At 41.7% G+C, this 15,634-nt stretch overlaps 1 protein-coding gene across 1 annotated transcript; it reads left to right on the top strand.

Moving 5' to 3' along the window:
- Window positions 1–635: 635 nt before the first annotated feature.
- rel (v-rel avian reticuloendotheliosis viral oncogene homolog) lies at window positions 636–14,257 on the top strand. Its single transcript, XM_040044686.1, has 11 exons — window positions 636–766; window positions 1,185–1,223; window positions 2,810–2,949; window positions 3,064–3,212; window positions 4,053–4,144; window positions 9,692–9,832; window positions 10,510–10,614; window positions 10,794–11,012; window positions 11,109–11,174; window positions 11,276–11,350; window positions 11,435–14,257. Exons 1-11 carry the CDS (start codon window positions 760–762, stop codon window positions 12,268–12,270), a joined length of 1,869 nt encoding a protein of 622 aa, XP_039900620.1. The 5' UTR covers window positions 636–759; the 3' UTR covers window positions 12,271–14,257.
- The last annotated feature ends 1,377 nt before the right edge of the window (window positions 14,258–15,634 follow it).

Here is a 15,634-nt window from a genome sequence, read left to right as displayed (position 1 = left end):
AGGTTCACAACAGAAGCCGACAAAAAGTGCTTTAGAGACGAGCGCATTTACAACCTAGATACAACATACATGAAAAGCTGAACTGTGTGTTTTGTTGTATTAACTACTGTGTGAAGTAAAGAATCACAGTGACTTGGTGGTCATTCAAATGTGTTCAGAATTTTGCAAATTCATCTCGTAAATCATGACATACTTGCTCTCCCCTACCGCCGTTATATGTTAAAAGTATTGGTAGTGACAGCACTGTTCCTGTATTTACTTGGTATCGCTCAGTACTCATATCTGCTGTATATGTTATATATACGGCTGCTGTGTATAACAGTGTGTATATGTAAACACATAGTGGCTGTGCGTGTGGTGCTCCCTAATTGATATATATTATCTCTATTATCTATAATTTTTCGTGTTCTTTATTTGCGGCTGCTGTTGCGTGGCTCTTCTTTACGTATGTTCCCACCCTCATTCTCGCACTTCCGCCACCCACTTTAACCTCCAGCCCTGAAGGACCGACCCCCGTGGACCGCGCCGTGCATTTCCTCGAGCGACCGGGCAGGGAGGAGGCATAGTTGAGAGTGAATCGTCTGGACCCCGCCCTTTTTTTTTTCACGGAAGCTTCTCATTGGCTAGATCAGATGTGACGGACGGGAATTCCCCCGCTAGTGTCTTGACAAAAAATAGTTTTCTGCCCGCTGTCACTCATTCAGCCCGAGGTTCTCCAAGACACAATAACCCGTGACAGAGTGAAAGAGTGTTTGCATCATGGACGGTGAGTAGCAACACCTTTTATTTCCTGTGTAATAACAGCGATAAACGTGTAGAGTGAGCGGGTAGGAAACAAACTGTAATAACCACACCTGTGTACCTGTGTCAGTCAAAAAGTCGAAAATGTAGTACTGGCTGTAGGTCATCGTGTAGCTGTACAATATCACCACGAACTGGAGTACTTACTCTTGACTTTGATAGTATTCGACACTGGTTGTGGGTACTGTCACTGCTGAATGCTGTGAACTTCCTCGTTGTTGCATGACTAGCAGTGTTATTGGTTGGGCAGCTTTAGCTAAACTGATTGGGCTTACAAGACCAGTTTTAGCAATAGCGCCATTACTGCCACAGAACAACTCCTCTGTGTGTGATTTGGATATCTATTTGCCTAAATTTTTTCTGTGTCACATTTTCCTCTCCAGTTCTTATGTCCTCCGTGCTGCGGGACGAAGCACACCTACGTAAGTCAATTTCATTTGTGCTCCTGACAAAAATAGTCTTCACAGATTAAAACTTAAAAGTGCAGAAATGTGTGTGTTGGGGGGGTGGTGATGGTTCACTGAATAGTGTCTTTTCACTTCCTCTTTTTTGTTTTATTGGTAAGCATTGTATTTTCAGACTTATGTTGTAAGGATGTGAGAGAGCCTGAGGTTCTTGTAATCCTTGTCTTTACCGGTGTGTGTGTGTGTGTTTATATAGTGTGTAGTGAGTGCGCTTGAGCCTCATGATCTTTCAGTTCCTGCAAAGTGATCAGGGCAAAACTTGACTGGGCCACTTTTCTTTCTTTTCTTTTCCTTTTTTTTTCTCTTAATCATTTCAAAAATGTTACTTGACTTGTTTCATACTGGCCTGCCGGAATAACAAGCAGCACTCTGATCTGAGTGCTTGCTGTCATGTCCAAAAATAACCACGTTTTGTGTTGTTACTTCAGTGGAAACAGTGTACAGCAAAAACTGAAACGCTTCCCGGATCAGTTTTAGTTCCTCTCTTGCACGGGCATCATGTGGGGTCGGTTTTATTTCCTCCAAAAAAAAAAAAAAAGCTTGAGGAAACAAATTTCATGCCTTGTCATTATGCCGAACGGCTGAAATGTGCTTTTCTGAGTTAACACTTGTGTTAAGATTTGCAGTCACGTCCTATCAGCATAAAGTTGTTTGAAAGCTGAAAGATTTCTACACATCTGGGTTGAATTCAATAGGTCTGTTCATGCAGCAATCTTTAGTATGTAGAAATCACTTTCTAACAGACCTGCTAATTTCCATATTTTTAGTCTCAGATTCTACTGAAATAGCTTAACATGATTTGATTCTCAAAATAATACCTCTTAATATCACACTGGTGCAGGCCCTTTGTTTTAGGGCCTTTTCGTGTAAAGAGACATTTGCTGCCCCTCAGAAAGGGAACAGCAGTAGGTGCGCACAGCCAGAACTGTTTGCATGAGATGACCATATTAGGGATAGATGCTCTCAGTGACATCACACAGAGCCAAGATGAACTTTCTAAAATGGAGCCTTAAAAGCAGTCTGAAGTAAAAATTTACACATGTGCTGATGTAAATCACTAGATTTAATATGAAGGTTCACAATTGTTAGAGTATATAAAATAAAAAAAAGGAAATGGCCTAATAGGTTCCTTTTAAGGTTCATAGACCAGTACTTAAAGATTAGTATTAAACCATAATAAACCTTTTTCACAGCAGGCTCGACATAGTGGGAAAGGTTCAGGTGTCACTAAAATCATGGTTCCCAAGAAGGCAATGACTGTACCTGAAACTGAGGCAGCTAAATGGAAAGCAGCCAGCATTTTTTTTTTATCCTGTACAGCTGGATTTTTACTGCTGCGACATGTCGAAATGTTTGCTGAGAAAAAGAAATTTGAGTGTTAGATGTAGGTTTTGAGCCCCCTGCCTCCCAGCACCAAACCACTCATGTGGCAGCCCAAACAGGAAAAAACTAAAGCAGATAACTGTGTCAGATTCACACTCGGGTTTTCTTTTGTCGTCTTTTCAAATCTGTTTATCGTCTGCTTGTTGTCACCCCCTCCTTAGTGCCTGAGCCGGGGATTCAGATCTTCGAGCAGCCCAAGCAGAGAGGAATGCGCTTCAGGTACAAGTGTGAGGGTCGCTCAGCCGGAAGCATCCCGGGAGAGAAGAGCTCTGACAACAACAGGACGTACCCCAGCCTGCAGGTTCGACCCCAATCCTCCTCGACCGCAGTAACCTGTGTATTTGTGCGTAGAAGCACCTAAGCATGTGTCCTTTCTACATGCGTCTGAACGCACACCATTCCTCCTTCTCCTCAGATCCTGAATTACTGCGGGAAGGGAAAGGTGCGCGTTTACCTGGTGACGAAGAACGAGCCGTACCGACCACATCCGCACGACTTGGTGGGAAAGGACTGCAAAGATGGATTCTACGAGGCCGAGTTTGGCCCGGACCGCAGAGTGATCGCGTGAGTGCTCCTCCCACGGTCGCCTCCACCTGTCCAAACTCGCTCTTTATCAGCGTCTGCTTACTTCGCTGCCAGTTGTTATCGTTGAGAGCCCTAGTCTCAATCTTAATCAGCACACTTTCACCGAAATAAGTAACCACTCTCTCTGTGACGCACTCACAGAGCCACTCACTGCACAACCGAATTGCTCTCTATTAACAGTATTTCGTCTTTCGCTTGATGGTTTCGGGAGGCATCATGTGTAAACTGATGTCCTCTCAGACACAGCTGAAGAAACTCTTACAGCACACTGCACACACACTCATACATACATACACACGCAAACACACACACAGACACACACACACACACACACACACACACACACACAAAGCATATTTGTCGACCCATGTCTGTGAGGATGGCAATATGGGAATTCCCCAAGTGACATCACCCATATTTGCTGTGTGTTAGAGAGAGAGAAAACAAAATTTTGCGCGTGTGTGAGTGCTGGAGCATGTGTGTGAGTGTGTGAATGAGTCAGTATCTTTTGGTGTGTATAATTTGCAAATCCCAAACAGACTTCTGTAGTAAATACAGAATCATTTTGAATTTCAGGCCTTCTCGGTAAACAAACAGAATTAATCCAGTAGATTCATTACTGAATGTTTTCTTTACTACTGAAAAATGTGCCGGTCTGACTGGATAGGTGAGAGTAATTGCGTCATTACTTTGACCTTTAAACACAACAACATCATTGAGTTCATTTACAGTTTTAGAGCTCCCTTCACTCAGGGTTTATTCAGCATGTTTGAGTGCTGTCATTTTCCTCATGACATTTTTTTTTTAAATTTCTTACAGTTTCCAGAATTTGGGTATCCAGTGTGTGAGGAGGAGAGAAGTGAAAGAGGCCATCATACAGAGGATCACCAGAGGAATCAACCCCTTCAATGGTGAGTGCTCTGAATTTTTATACGGTGGCTCTATAACTACATCAAGGGTCAGTGTTATTTATGTTTGAGAAAAAAAAACATGTTTTTAGACAAAAATGAAAAAAAAAACTGAATAAAAAAAATTGGTAGATATGCTATATTTACTTATTTACATATTTATTATTGAAACCCAAATGTGTATTAAGCCGCAGTTGAAAATACTCACCCAAACCGTACAATTTCCCCCAAATAGAATCATTTAAGTTAAATTGACAGCCTTCATATTTGTATGTTACCTTTATTTGTAAAAGCTGGAAAATAAGTTGACTTTATTGCCTTAATGGGCCTAAATTCAGGCACCTTGCAGCCATGAAAATGAGCTAATCCAAATTAGCTGTGTAAAGTTAAGCTAATCTCAGTTCTGAGTGTACAGGAATGCTAGCGGCTCTGTGAAACTATATGTCAATCTTTGCAGGCTTGCAAACCATAAATGATTGCAAATGTTTTTGTTTTTTTTAATTTAATAGTAGCCCATCGAGCAGAATTTGAAATGAGTTATTCATATAATCCCTCTTTTCAATCCCTAGGGACTAATCTAAAAGAACATGTAGTAGTTAACAGGCTAATAACCTTCTAGCTCCTAATAATGTATCAAACAAGTCAGCAGAGTTGTAAATTAACAGAGCTTTACAGGACTTGGTAAAAAGTAATTACAGAATGTCTTGGAGTCTTTTACACTCTTTCTTAGCAAAAAGTAAATTACTAAGCAGTGTGTTAGTACTCCAGAGGATAATGCTAGCATTTGTTATGTAATATGTAAATTAAAACAAGACTGTTACCTTTCAAAGAAACCTGTCCAGCATTATGTCCAGTAACACATCCAGCTAACTTCAGTGGTATTTCTGCTTCAGAGTTATTGTGTATAACCAGACATTTGCAGCAGGTAATATTCACTAATGTACATGCAGAGATTCTGTGCTAGCTTTATGATTCTTATGTGTAGCTACAGCTAAAGTGTAATAAAAGTGCAAACGCTTGTGTGAATGAAATAATAGATAAATAACTAGAGTTTTGCTGGTATAATATCCAGCCTGATGTTAGCTGATATTGTCATCTCCCCAGTGGATGATCCACGCTAAAGTCAGCAGTTGACAAAACAGCAAATGGAATTGTATGTGGGTAAAATATAAATATCAATCCTGTTGCTGCTGCTTTTCCTGATCTTGTTACTGTTAAGCAGCTTCAAAAACAATTCACAAGAATTGTTTTCTAATGTTGGTTGACCTAGTTCTCAGGCAGTTTAGCAGATTTTCCTAACATCAAGTCACAAATCCGCTCTCTTGCCACCGCGCTATCTACAGCAATGCCATTTCCTCTCTGTGCTTTCATTCTGCGGTCCTCCAGAGCAGACAGACACTTCTCGTGTACAAACAGGCGTTGAGCTACTTCCCCATTCTTTGTTACAGTTGCTCAATTCAGCACAGTGCAGAGATGCCACGTGAGAGCTGGGAATGCAGGATTCATTAAAAGGGGGAGGGGGTGGACCGAGGGGGTTCCCCAGCCCTGAGAGATGATGATAAAAGTAGAATAGGGTGCTTTACAGGTCTGTAAAACTGTGGAGGGAGTGTGCTTTTAGCTTTTGTTTAGATCTCAGCTCTCACAGTTGTTATAGAAAAGAAACCGTGTAAGTGCACTGAGTACATTTGCATGGTAGCAAGTGGCAATAAAGAGCAATTTGAATTGCCTTTAATTACTAAAACCGGGCCTGCTGTAAAATGCGCATCTTTTACTTGTTTGTAGTCTTTTTACCTGATAATTGTCTTAGCCTGAGCGCTCTCGCATACCAAAATATGCAAGTGACACAGATGTGTCCTGCATGATATGAAAAGTAAGCCTGGCTGACATTTTTAGCACCTGTCACCACTGACTCAGATATGATCATATCTCTGTTTCTTACCCCTGTTAATAGCCACTTGGCCCTTAAAAGACTTGAGCTACTTGTTGTGTCAGGCCATATAGAAGCCCCACTATAAGCACTTGTGTTAAAATGTCCTTAGCTGCAGAAACTCGGCGTATTTATTGCCACAGACGTGTGCGATGGACAGCTCGATGTCTCTTTTTTTTCACATGGCTCAAACCTTCCCTTCTCTTAAGTTCACTTCTGCTCTGAAACTCAGCTGCTTCCTGTGTTAGGATGGGGTGTGGTGGAGTGGGTAGGGGGGGTTGGAGGCACTTTCCCCTCCCTGTCTGTGAATACATGCATCTGCACTTGCAAAAGACTCTCTGTGAGCACTGTCCGTTCTTGGCCCAAAGCTCCCCTCACCTGCACGAGTGATGACAAACAGCCATCCTGAGTAGGGCGTAGTAGATTTTTCTGTAGTACCGCTCCGTCACATTTTAACATTGTGGTTGCACACCTGGCAAGTGTTTGTTTATTTCACACGGGACATAAATCTGCCGTAAGACGACGTCCATATTAATTCAAAGAAATACATGTGGCTATAACCGCACTGACAACCAAAGAAAATGCACAGCGGGGCTTCAGATAAGTGCCTGTACAATTCTGCTGAAGCCTGTGGTTTTGAAATATCTTCTGCAAACAAGTGGAAAACTACTCAATTAAACATCCTTTGATTTTTTTTGTTTGTGAAGTTACCGGCGTTGAATTTTACCATTCTTCTCGCAAACTGAAAATCTCACAGATCCTGCTTTTATCCCAACTATCGGATTCAGCCACAGCACGATCACAATTTCTTGCAGATTTAATTGTGAAATTATGTCTGAATATCAGTGGACATGTATAAATTTGCCAGTGCACTGCAGACAGTAGTTTTCTATTAGAAATAAGCTGTTTAAAAATGAACATTTTACCGAAGAGGATTAAGGTGCAGTGATTGTCCTTTAAACTAACTTCCATCATGTTCGGCTCCAAACGGTCCGCTTTTATTTTTGTTCCCTAACGAAACTTCCTCATGTGCTGTAAATGCACACACGTTCATATAATGTTATATGATGCAACGGCAGACTTCTCATGTAGCGACTGCCTCAGCCAGACACAAAAGCTCCACGTCCTAAAACGTGGTGAAATTGTGAGTCATGCAGTGGAGACATTGTTTGTGGTGAGACTTGGCACCTGCCTCCCCGTCTTTCTCACTTTTACACTCTGCTCTCACAGTCAGAATAACCACTTACCCTGAACACCCCCCCTTCGGAGCCACATACCACCCCCACCACCTGCAACCCCCCCCCCCTCCGCTGTCACTGAACATGACCCACCCCCCCTCCCTTGCAGCCCAGTGTATCTTATGACCCTGGGCCCAGTTTCTTTCCACCACACACTCTCAAACATCAACCACCATTGCTACCTACAACCCACTTTCCTGCACCTGTCCGTCCAAGCTTCTCCCTCTGTCAGCGACACTCCACCAACACTCACGCAGACCAACACAGCATGTTCCATCAATATTTATTCTGACGGTTTCGTCTTCACTTCTCCCTCCTTCAGTTTCTCCACTCACTGCGTGTCTCTGCCACCTACAGTAGGCAAACCTGATGACCCAACAGAAAGCTGCACAACAGAGCAGTGCTCCACACCGCAGAACAGAGTATTTGAGACCAATTAGACGTCCAAAGCTAGCAGGATTTGTCGTGCATTCTCAATGAGTAGACCTACGCTACCTCCTTCTAGAGGCTCTCTTGTAATAATGTTTTGTTACGTTGATAGAGTACACTGGCACCAGACCACAAAGAAGCATTATAGGGAATTTGCTTTTTTTAATCTGACTGTGCCGATGAAGTTTTTTTTTAAACTAACAGTAAATCCCTCATCGGGTAAATGCTTCGTATTAATTATGCCACATAAATACAAAATTCTTGAATGGTAGTCATGCACACAGGCGAAAAGGTGCGGAAAAGCAAGTCAATTAGCACAGACTCTTGCGTTAAAACTTCAACAATGACAATAACATTACTACGGGCTGCAGTCATGGTGTCCATAAAACAATTCTTTATGTGTTTAGCTAATTTACCTCTTCATAGCAACCTGGTGTGAGCCCACTTCTGGCTCAGAAAAACCCAAACAAACAAACACATCAAGGCACATGTCATGTTCTTCCCTGCTTGTTGCTTCTACTGCTATGAAATCAAGTCAGATTCACAGCATGAATCTGATTACTTCTGACTAAACACAAGCAGACTGTGAACCTAGAGAAGATTAATGTCCGGTGCCAGCAGCACATGCAGAGACAGAGCAGGAGAGCTAGCTGGCTCACTATTGGCACTCAGCATGCCCACTAAGGATGACAACTTTCCCTACACAGCTAATGTGTGACTGCAGTTGTATTGTTTGGGTTTTGCACATATAATTGCCACCTTATATGCCTAAAATAACAAAAAAATGATCATGCTTGAGTATACAGAGTAAGACGCTACTAAAGAATCAAAACTAAAAAGCTTATAAGATATTTTCTCATGTCACACCACTTTCACATACGTCAGGAGGCTCCCTGGTCACTCGTGCAGGAGAGTCTCATCTCTTTACTTATGTGCGGTGTAGACACTCAAACACACACACACAGAGGCGCATACTTGTTTCCACTCTGAGGTGACGTGTGGAGCGTCACAGTGGCGACACTTTGTAGGTGGGGATGGCCTCATGAGCACGGAAGATAGAAAGTAGGTAGATGTGAAAGCCTGCTCTGTGCATGCGTGCGTGTGTCGGCACGTGGGCGTCTCTCAGTATAGAGTGTGTGTTATGTGTGTGTGTGTTTGCGTGTTGCTTCTGAAGGCGGGTGATGCAGATGAGCATGTAGGCTGAGGACGTTTGAAAAAGCTTATCTGTGACGTTTTTATGTTGATCCAAAGGTGAGGTTTTGTGGACAGCCTACAGATGTGACTGCATAACTACACTGTCTGCCTGTTTCTCAAAGCAGGAGCGTATGCTTATAGCATGCCTTTGTTATTGCTGTAATAACGTCTGTTCAACAATGGTGTGCACTTGAAATGCAAGTATTTAGTTGTGCTGATGGTTTGAAATATGTCGGTGCTTCAGTGTGCAGCTAGGTAACCTATATCAGTGGTATTAGCCAATAGCAGATGACATTTACTAGTCACAATGACCGATGTTTATCCAGTTTGCAGGTTTTAGATTTTTTTTTTTTATAATGAAATATTGTTTCACTGAAACAAAAAAGAAAAGACATAATGACTGGCATTTATTTTTATCCCCATGCTAAATAGGCAAAGTCAGAGAAACTAGAACATATTACGTTTCAATTTATGTGTCATCCATCCTTAAGAGCTGTGCTCCACACAAATATAAATTATATTTAAAAAAAAGAAAAGGCTGGACATTAAACAAACTGCAACTTTAAATGTTGCTGGTTTGCCAGTAACCTGGTAGGTGCTAAGAGTGCTTACAGTCTTTACAAATTAGGTCCACAGTAACCACCAGGTAATACTTGCACTGGCCCTTTAAAGGGAAAGTCTGGTGTAAATGTTTCTTAGTTTATATTTCTGAATGTTTGCTTTATTACCAGCTTCATCTAACTGATGTGTGTTTTATCGTAGTGCCACGGGAGCAGCTGTTGCAGACAGAGGAGTACGACCTGAATGTGGTTCGCCTGTGCATTCAGGTTTTCCTGCAGGATGAGAACGGCCACTACACCCGAGCTCTTAACCCCATCGTCACCAACCCCATCTACGACAACAGTGAGTGACCGAGCGCCGTCTGTGTCAAATACACTGACGTCACATCAGGCAATTGCATGAGAACATAATGAAATAGCCGTATAGTTGCCCTGACAAGTACACGGGCTCCCCAAGGTCAGCTTTGTACACCTGTAGAGTTCAGATAACAGCAGACTTCAAGAAGTGATTATATAAGATTAAGTACATACTTAATTCCCTTTCCTGTGTGAGTATAACAATACTGTGTAAGTACTGAGAAGTGACACACGTAGTCGTGTTTGTACATACAGTGTGTACCAGCAGCTGCAGCATATGTGAATGCAAGTGCTTTTTGCAAGACCCGTGTACGTGTGTCCACTAGTGTTTCAAGTGTTGCAGTTGGTGAACTAGTTCACTGTTCCTCACATACACAAACACACAGAAAGGGGAAGTTCTTTATACACACCAACCTTCAAACAACACTGTTACCATGGAGCACTTCCTCTTCTCGCTCCAGGCATGTGACATGTGACTCAACCTGCTGAAGCTTTAGCTGTAAACTGAATGAGGATTGTTCTTCAAAACCAAGGCAGCTTTTTAAGCTAGGCCCACTGTGTCAACAAAAGCAGATCCTGGTTATATTGTTTTTGTACTGAGCAACTTGTAACTTGTAGTATTTGTTGCGTTGTGTGTTTAGAACTTATTTTTTGTATTACCAGGGGCCCCAAACACTGCAGAGCTGAGGATCTGCCGGGTCAACAGAAATAGCGGAAGTGTCAGAGGAGGAGACGAAATCTTCCTACTGTGTGACAAAGTACAAAAAGGTACATCAAAATGTTCTGCACTATAGACCTTTGCATTTTTGCACACTGTACTAAATTTATTTGCATCTGTTTTCTCTTTCTTCATCTTTATTCAGTCCACTGATCTAGTTTACCTCCCACACCCATAGTGCCTGTCTCTTTGCATGCTGATGTACTTTTCTGTTCCTGTATTGCTCCAGATGACATTGAGGTGCGGTTCTTCTCCCCTGATGGCTGGGAGGCCAAAGGCTCCTTTTCTCAGGCTGATGTTCATCGCCAAGTTGCCATTGTGTTCAAGACTCCGCCCTACCACAACACGTCCATAACGGACTCGGTGACCGTGCACATGCAGCTACGCCGGCCCTCTGATCAGGAAGTCAGTGAGCCAATGGATTTCCGGTATCTGCCCGATGACAAAGGTGAGCAGCAATCGCTTTATTTCTGCGGGGACTTACTAGTGGCACCTAGTTCTCGGTTAGACTCACGTAGTGTTAATATTGTTGTTTTTCCATCAGATCCTTATGGATACAATGAGAAAAAGCGCAGAAGAGAGCACTTGATGAAGATATCGGGATTGTCAGGTAAGCAAAGTGGCACTTTATATATAGTACACCTCATGTGATATGATTACTTGTGATTGCACAAGTTTGCATCGCAGCTAAGGTTTCCCGTCTCTTTTTAGGTGGTCCTTTTGGCGGTCTGACAATGAATAGGCCCAAGGCAGTACCACAGAGTACCATGAGTCACCTGAAAAGAGGTAACTACGTTTGAAGTCATCATAAAAAGGAGGATGGCGATATACTTCATTGCTGTGAAACTAAAACTCTTTTCTTTTTTACAGACATGGGCAATGCATACCCAAGACAACAACAGCAACCTTCTATGTTCACCCAAGCCTATCAACAGGCTCCTCAGAATCTAATGGCACCCAATCTACAATTAAGCCATGCATGGGCGAATTCCAATCCAACGCTCTCTATGGACACAGTCACCATAAACCCAGGTGCCAGCAATCTGCCACGTCCTGTTAGCAGGCAACAGCCACCGAACCGCAGCTACCAACACCGTGTGGACCACAACAGCTGTGAGAACAATGCCCTCCCTCAGCTCTCAATGCGGGACCTGCAGTGCTTGGATACAGGTTCTCAAGCCCCTGTAATGAGAGAACCAGAGCAGCTCTTCCACCAGCAGAATCAAAGGGAGGAGCTCCGATCAGAAACTCCAAACCAAGCTCAGAACCATCTGGTCAGCCAGAACCAAGGTATTCAGTGGTCCAATTTTACTACCATGGGTTCAGTTCCGAACCCCTTTAATGGATCTGGAGGTGGAGGGGGATCACAGGGGGTAGGGTCGTTCCCTTTCCTAGAGGGAATAGAAGAGAATGATTTTCTGAAGAACATGGCGGGAGCACCTCAGCCGTGCTTCCAGTTGAAACAGGAGTCCCAGATCTCAGTGGGACAAGAGAGCCATACTCCCCTCATGCAGTCCCCAAGGGAAAGTCAAGGAAATACGTATACTAACCTGCTGCCCCGTCCAATGAGCAATGGCACCAACAGAGATCCAATGCGGCCAGACGGTACTGCCATCAAAAATCTCCATAGTCCTTACGTAAACAACGGCATGACTGCAGAAGCCCACTATGCAACTTTGGAGGACTGGATGAATCAAAATGACTGAAAGCTGCTCAAATTCTTCTTTTTAAACAGTAACAGCTCAAAGGAGAGCAGAAATTTCTTTACTCACGCTGGCCCTGCTATGCTCAGTAGGCCTTTGCTTGGGTTGTTACCTCAGTGGGACCAAAATGATTGACAGTCAGTCAGCCTTAGGCAATGTTTCGCAGAGATACAACTGGTTACTGATCACTTGATTGGTTAGCAAGAGTACTTCCTGATTCTGATTCTAACAACATGGTACCTTGTGGTTGGTCTTTACTTCCAGTTAGTCATCAACATTATCAGGTAAATTTAGTTTCTTGAAAAACTGGAGACAAGCTATTCCCAGTCCTTGTTCTATTTAAATTGGTGATGCATTGTTTCATAATTCTGTACAGTGGGATTCTGTAAAGTTCAGCCCCAACTTGTAACCTGTGATTTGTTGTTGCTTGTCTAACAAGCCTTTTATTTGTGGGGGTTCAGCTTTCAGCTGCTGGTGTTCACCATACTAGTCAGTTGAAGTGATTCATCTGGTCTCTTTAGGGGGTAGGATCTTTAAGTGGACGATCCATGCTTTTAATGACTATAAAAGAAAAAAACAGTAGCGTTGGCTTCCAAGCCAAAGTTATGCCTTTGAAGAAGTGAATGTACTACTTTCTTTCTTGAATATTTTTGTGTAAAGTTAGAATTACTACCAATATACTGTAACATAAATGATTTGTTTGAGGTTTCTTGGATCTTGAGAAAACAAAGGAGTAAATTTATTGTGTTTTATTCTTTGATTTTTTTTTTTTTTTTTTTTAGCGTGTAGTGTTTTATTTTGTTGGGTTTTTGCATGCTTTTGTTTTGTTATGTGATTTGTTCCGGGAGGATGCCCATTCCACCGCCCCTCCTGATCATTAACCTGGCACACCTGGGGTTGGCAACAGCTATTTAATAAGAGAGAGCGTGAGAGAGAGGAGGGGAGAGACATGCCGTGTTAACCGGTGTGGGCGACGGCCGCGCAGAGCGGCACAGAGGCCCGAGGCGTGCGGCAAAGGAGAACGAGACCGAGGATTGCGGATGACCGCGCACTGGAGAGAGTGATCGGGGCTGAGCAGAGAGGTCCGTGTTGGTGTTGACGGGAGGTAGCTCCTCGCCAAGAGAGGCCCACAGCAGGGGATTGAGCCTTATGTCCCCGGGACGCCGAGATTATGGCTACGCGTGTGAAGCACAACACTGTGGCGGCCGGAGTTAGGAGCTCTGCCCATCCGGGCTAAGTCCCGATCCATCCCATCTAAAACGAACCTCCAGTGGAATCTAAAAATGGTGACTGCCGCTGGCCCTCTCTCCTTTCTTAGTTGAATGAAGAGGCAGACAGGACTGTTGGTTTCTGCACCGTTTGGACTTACCACCCGTGAATCCACCTATTACATGTGTAATGCTGGAATATATTGCTTATTGTTTTACTATTGATCTCTTTGTAAAATTTTCATACATATGAATTATAGTACAATACTTTTTTGTTGATTTTTGTTTTCTTTTTTTTATTTGGTACCAAAGCATTTACTGTTAAGTGCACTCTGTACATACATGTTAGCCATAGTTGAGAGTTACAGCAATACCAATGCCGAAACACTCAAGAAATGGCAAGGTACTGAAATTTCCATTGAGGAAGTGGGAGGAAACACATTCAGCTGTGTCTTTCCTCTGTAATGACTATGTCATACCAGAGATTGCATGTATTCAGAGTTCTCAGAGCATTTCTAACAGATGTTTTATAGATAAAGATGTCAGTTTTATTGTTTTATGTATTCAGCCGGTGCTCTCTGAAACATCACTGAAAGTATCTTGTTAAAGCATTGACGGCACAAAGCTGATGTTAGACAAACTTTGTAGGCCTTCCAAAAGCTTTATGGTCTAAAATATAAACGTATATTCTAATGACTACTTTGTAAGATTTGCTGTTTTTTATTTGTTTTGATTTTTTCTATGAGATCAATTCTTAATAAACAAAGTCGGTCATTTCTAAATATTTTTGTCATTGTTTATTATTTATTTATAATATTTTAAATGGTAAAATGTTATAGCTCATTGCAAACATTATGCATTGTCATGGGCATATTATTTCATAGATGGTCGTGATATTGTGTGAAGGCATAGATGTGACTGGACATGACAGAAAGAAATACATTTTAAATCCACCAGTGCTACCTTAATGTGATAATGTGATAAATAAAACCTTAATATAGTTTAAATAACCCAATTTGAATAGCTGTGTTAAAGCTAAATTCCCAGATTAAACATCAGTTAATAGTGTAGATATAAAAATTTAATGAACAGGGTGTGGCACTGTGATTTTTCTTGAGACAATAATGAGGGGTCGATAGCCTGTCAGAGGATGTTTTCCTGAATAATTAGTGTCTCAACAACAAAACAATAAGTAGACTGAAGCACATGACTCTTAACTTTCAATTTAGACCGAGTCCATCCTCATGTTGATATTTAGTAGTGATGGGATTTCCGGCTCTTTTTAGAGAACCGGCTCTTTTGGCTCGGCTCACTAAAAAGATCCGGCTCTTTCGGCTCTGAACCGGCTCTTTAGGTTGTTTTGCTTTAATTAATTTATTATTAACAACAATATAAAAGGAATTACTAATGTAAAAAAAAAAAAGTGGTTTTATTTATATATGTTTATATATAAATATATGCGGTGGCCCCTAGAGACAAAGCACGTACAAAATACAAAACACATTTCTAGCGTTAACTGAACTTCCAAAACAGAGCTACCTAGATCATTTAAATTGAATTGTTTGTGTATTTATACACATGCACTCATTTATATTCAAATAATTTAAAAAAAAATGTTCATTTACCTGTTACTAACACACACCAAATCCGGTCGCTGGTACTTGAATGGCTTTTGTAGCCAGTAGGTAACAAAAGCTCAACACTGCGCCTAGCATCCTGGAGCACTTCTGTTGTCTTTTGTACGTGTTTTGGAGTTTTTTACGTGCTTCTGAGTTTTTACGTGTTTTGGAGTTTGTACGTGCTTTGTCTCTAGGGGCAACGTAAATATACTTTTATTTATTCACTCCACATAAAATTTAATAAATAAATCATATAATACAAAAAACAACTATTCACATTTCAACTTTTAACTATTTAAATTTTTCCTTTTAAACAAATTTAAAGTGAAACAACACAAAACACTGCAAACCACAACACAATTAAATATAAATTAAAATATGAAAACAAAAAGAAGATGTACATTCTCTGTCATATGAGCCTGCATGTATAAACTTTCTGAATCCTTTATCATCCTCAACTAAAAATAGTTGTGGATGATTACTATACCTTTCTAATGTGACATTGTTGTCCCTGGCTCTCTTTCTCTCTCTTTCCCTCCC

Source organism: Simochromis diagramma, unplaced genomic scaffold, assembly GCF_900408965.1.
Source record: "Simochromis diagramma unplaced genomic scaffold, fSimDia1.1 OVJJ01000486.1, whole genome shotgun sequence".
Classification (NCBI taxonomy): domain Eukaryota; kingdom Metazoa; phylum Chordata; class Actinopteri; order Cichliformes; family Cichlidae; genus Simochromis; species Simochromis diagramma.
Note: the sequence above shows the minus strand (reverse complement) of the source record. Positions and strands in the feature narration are given on the sequence as shown.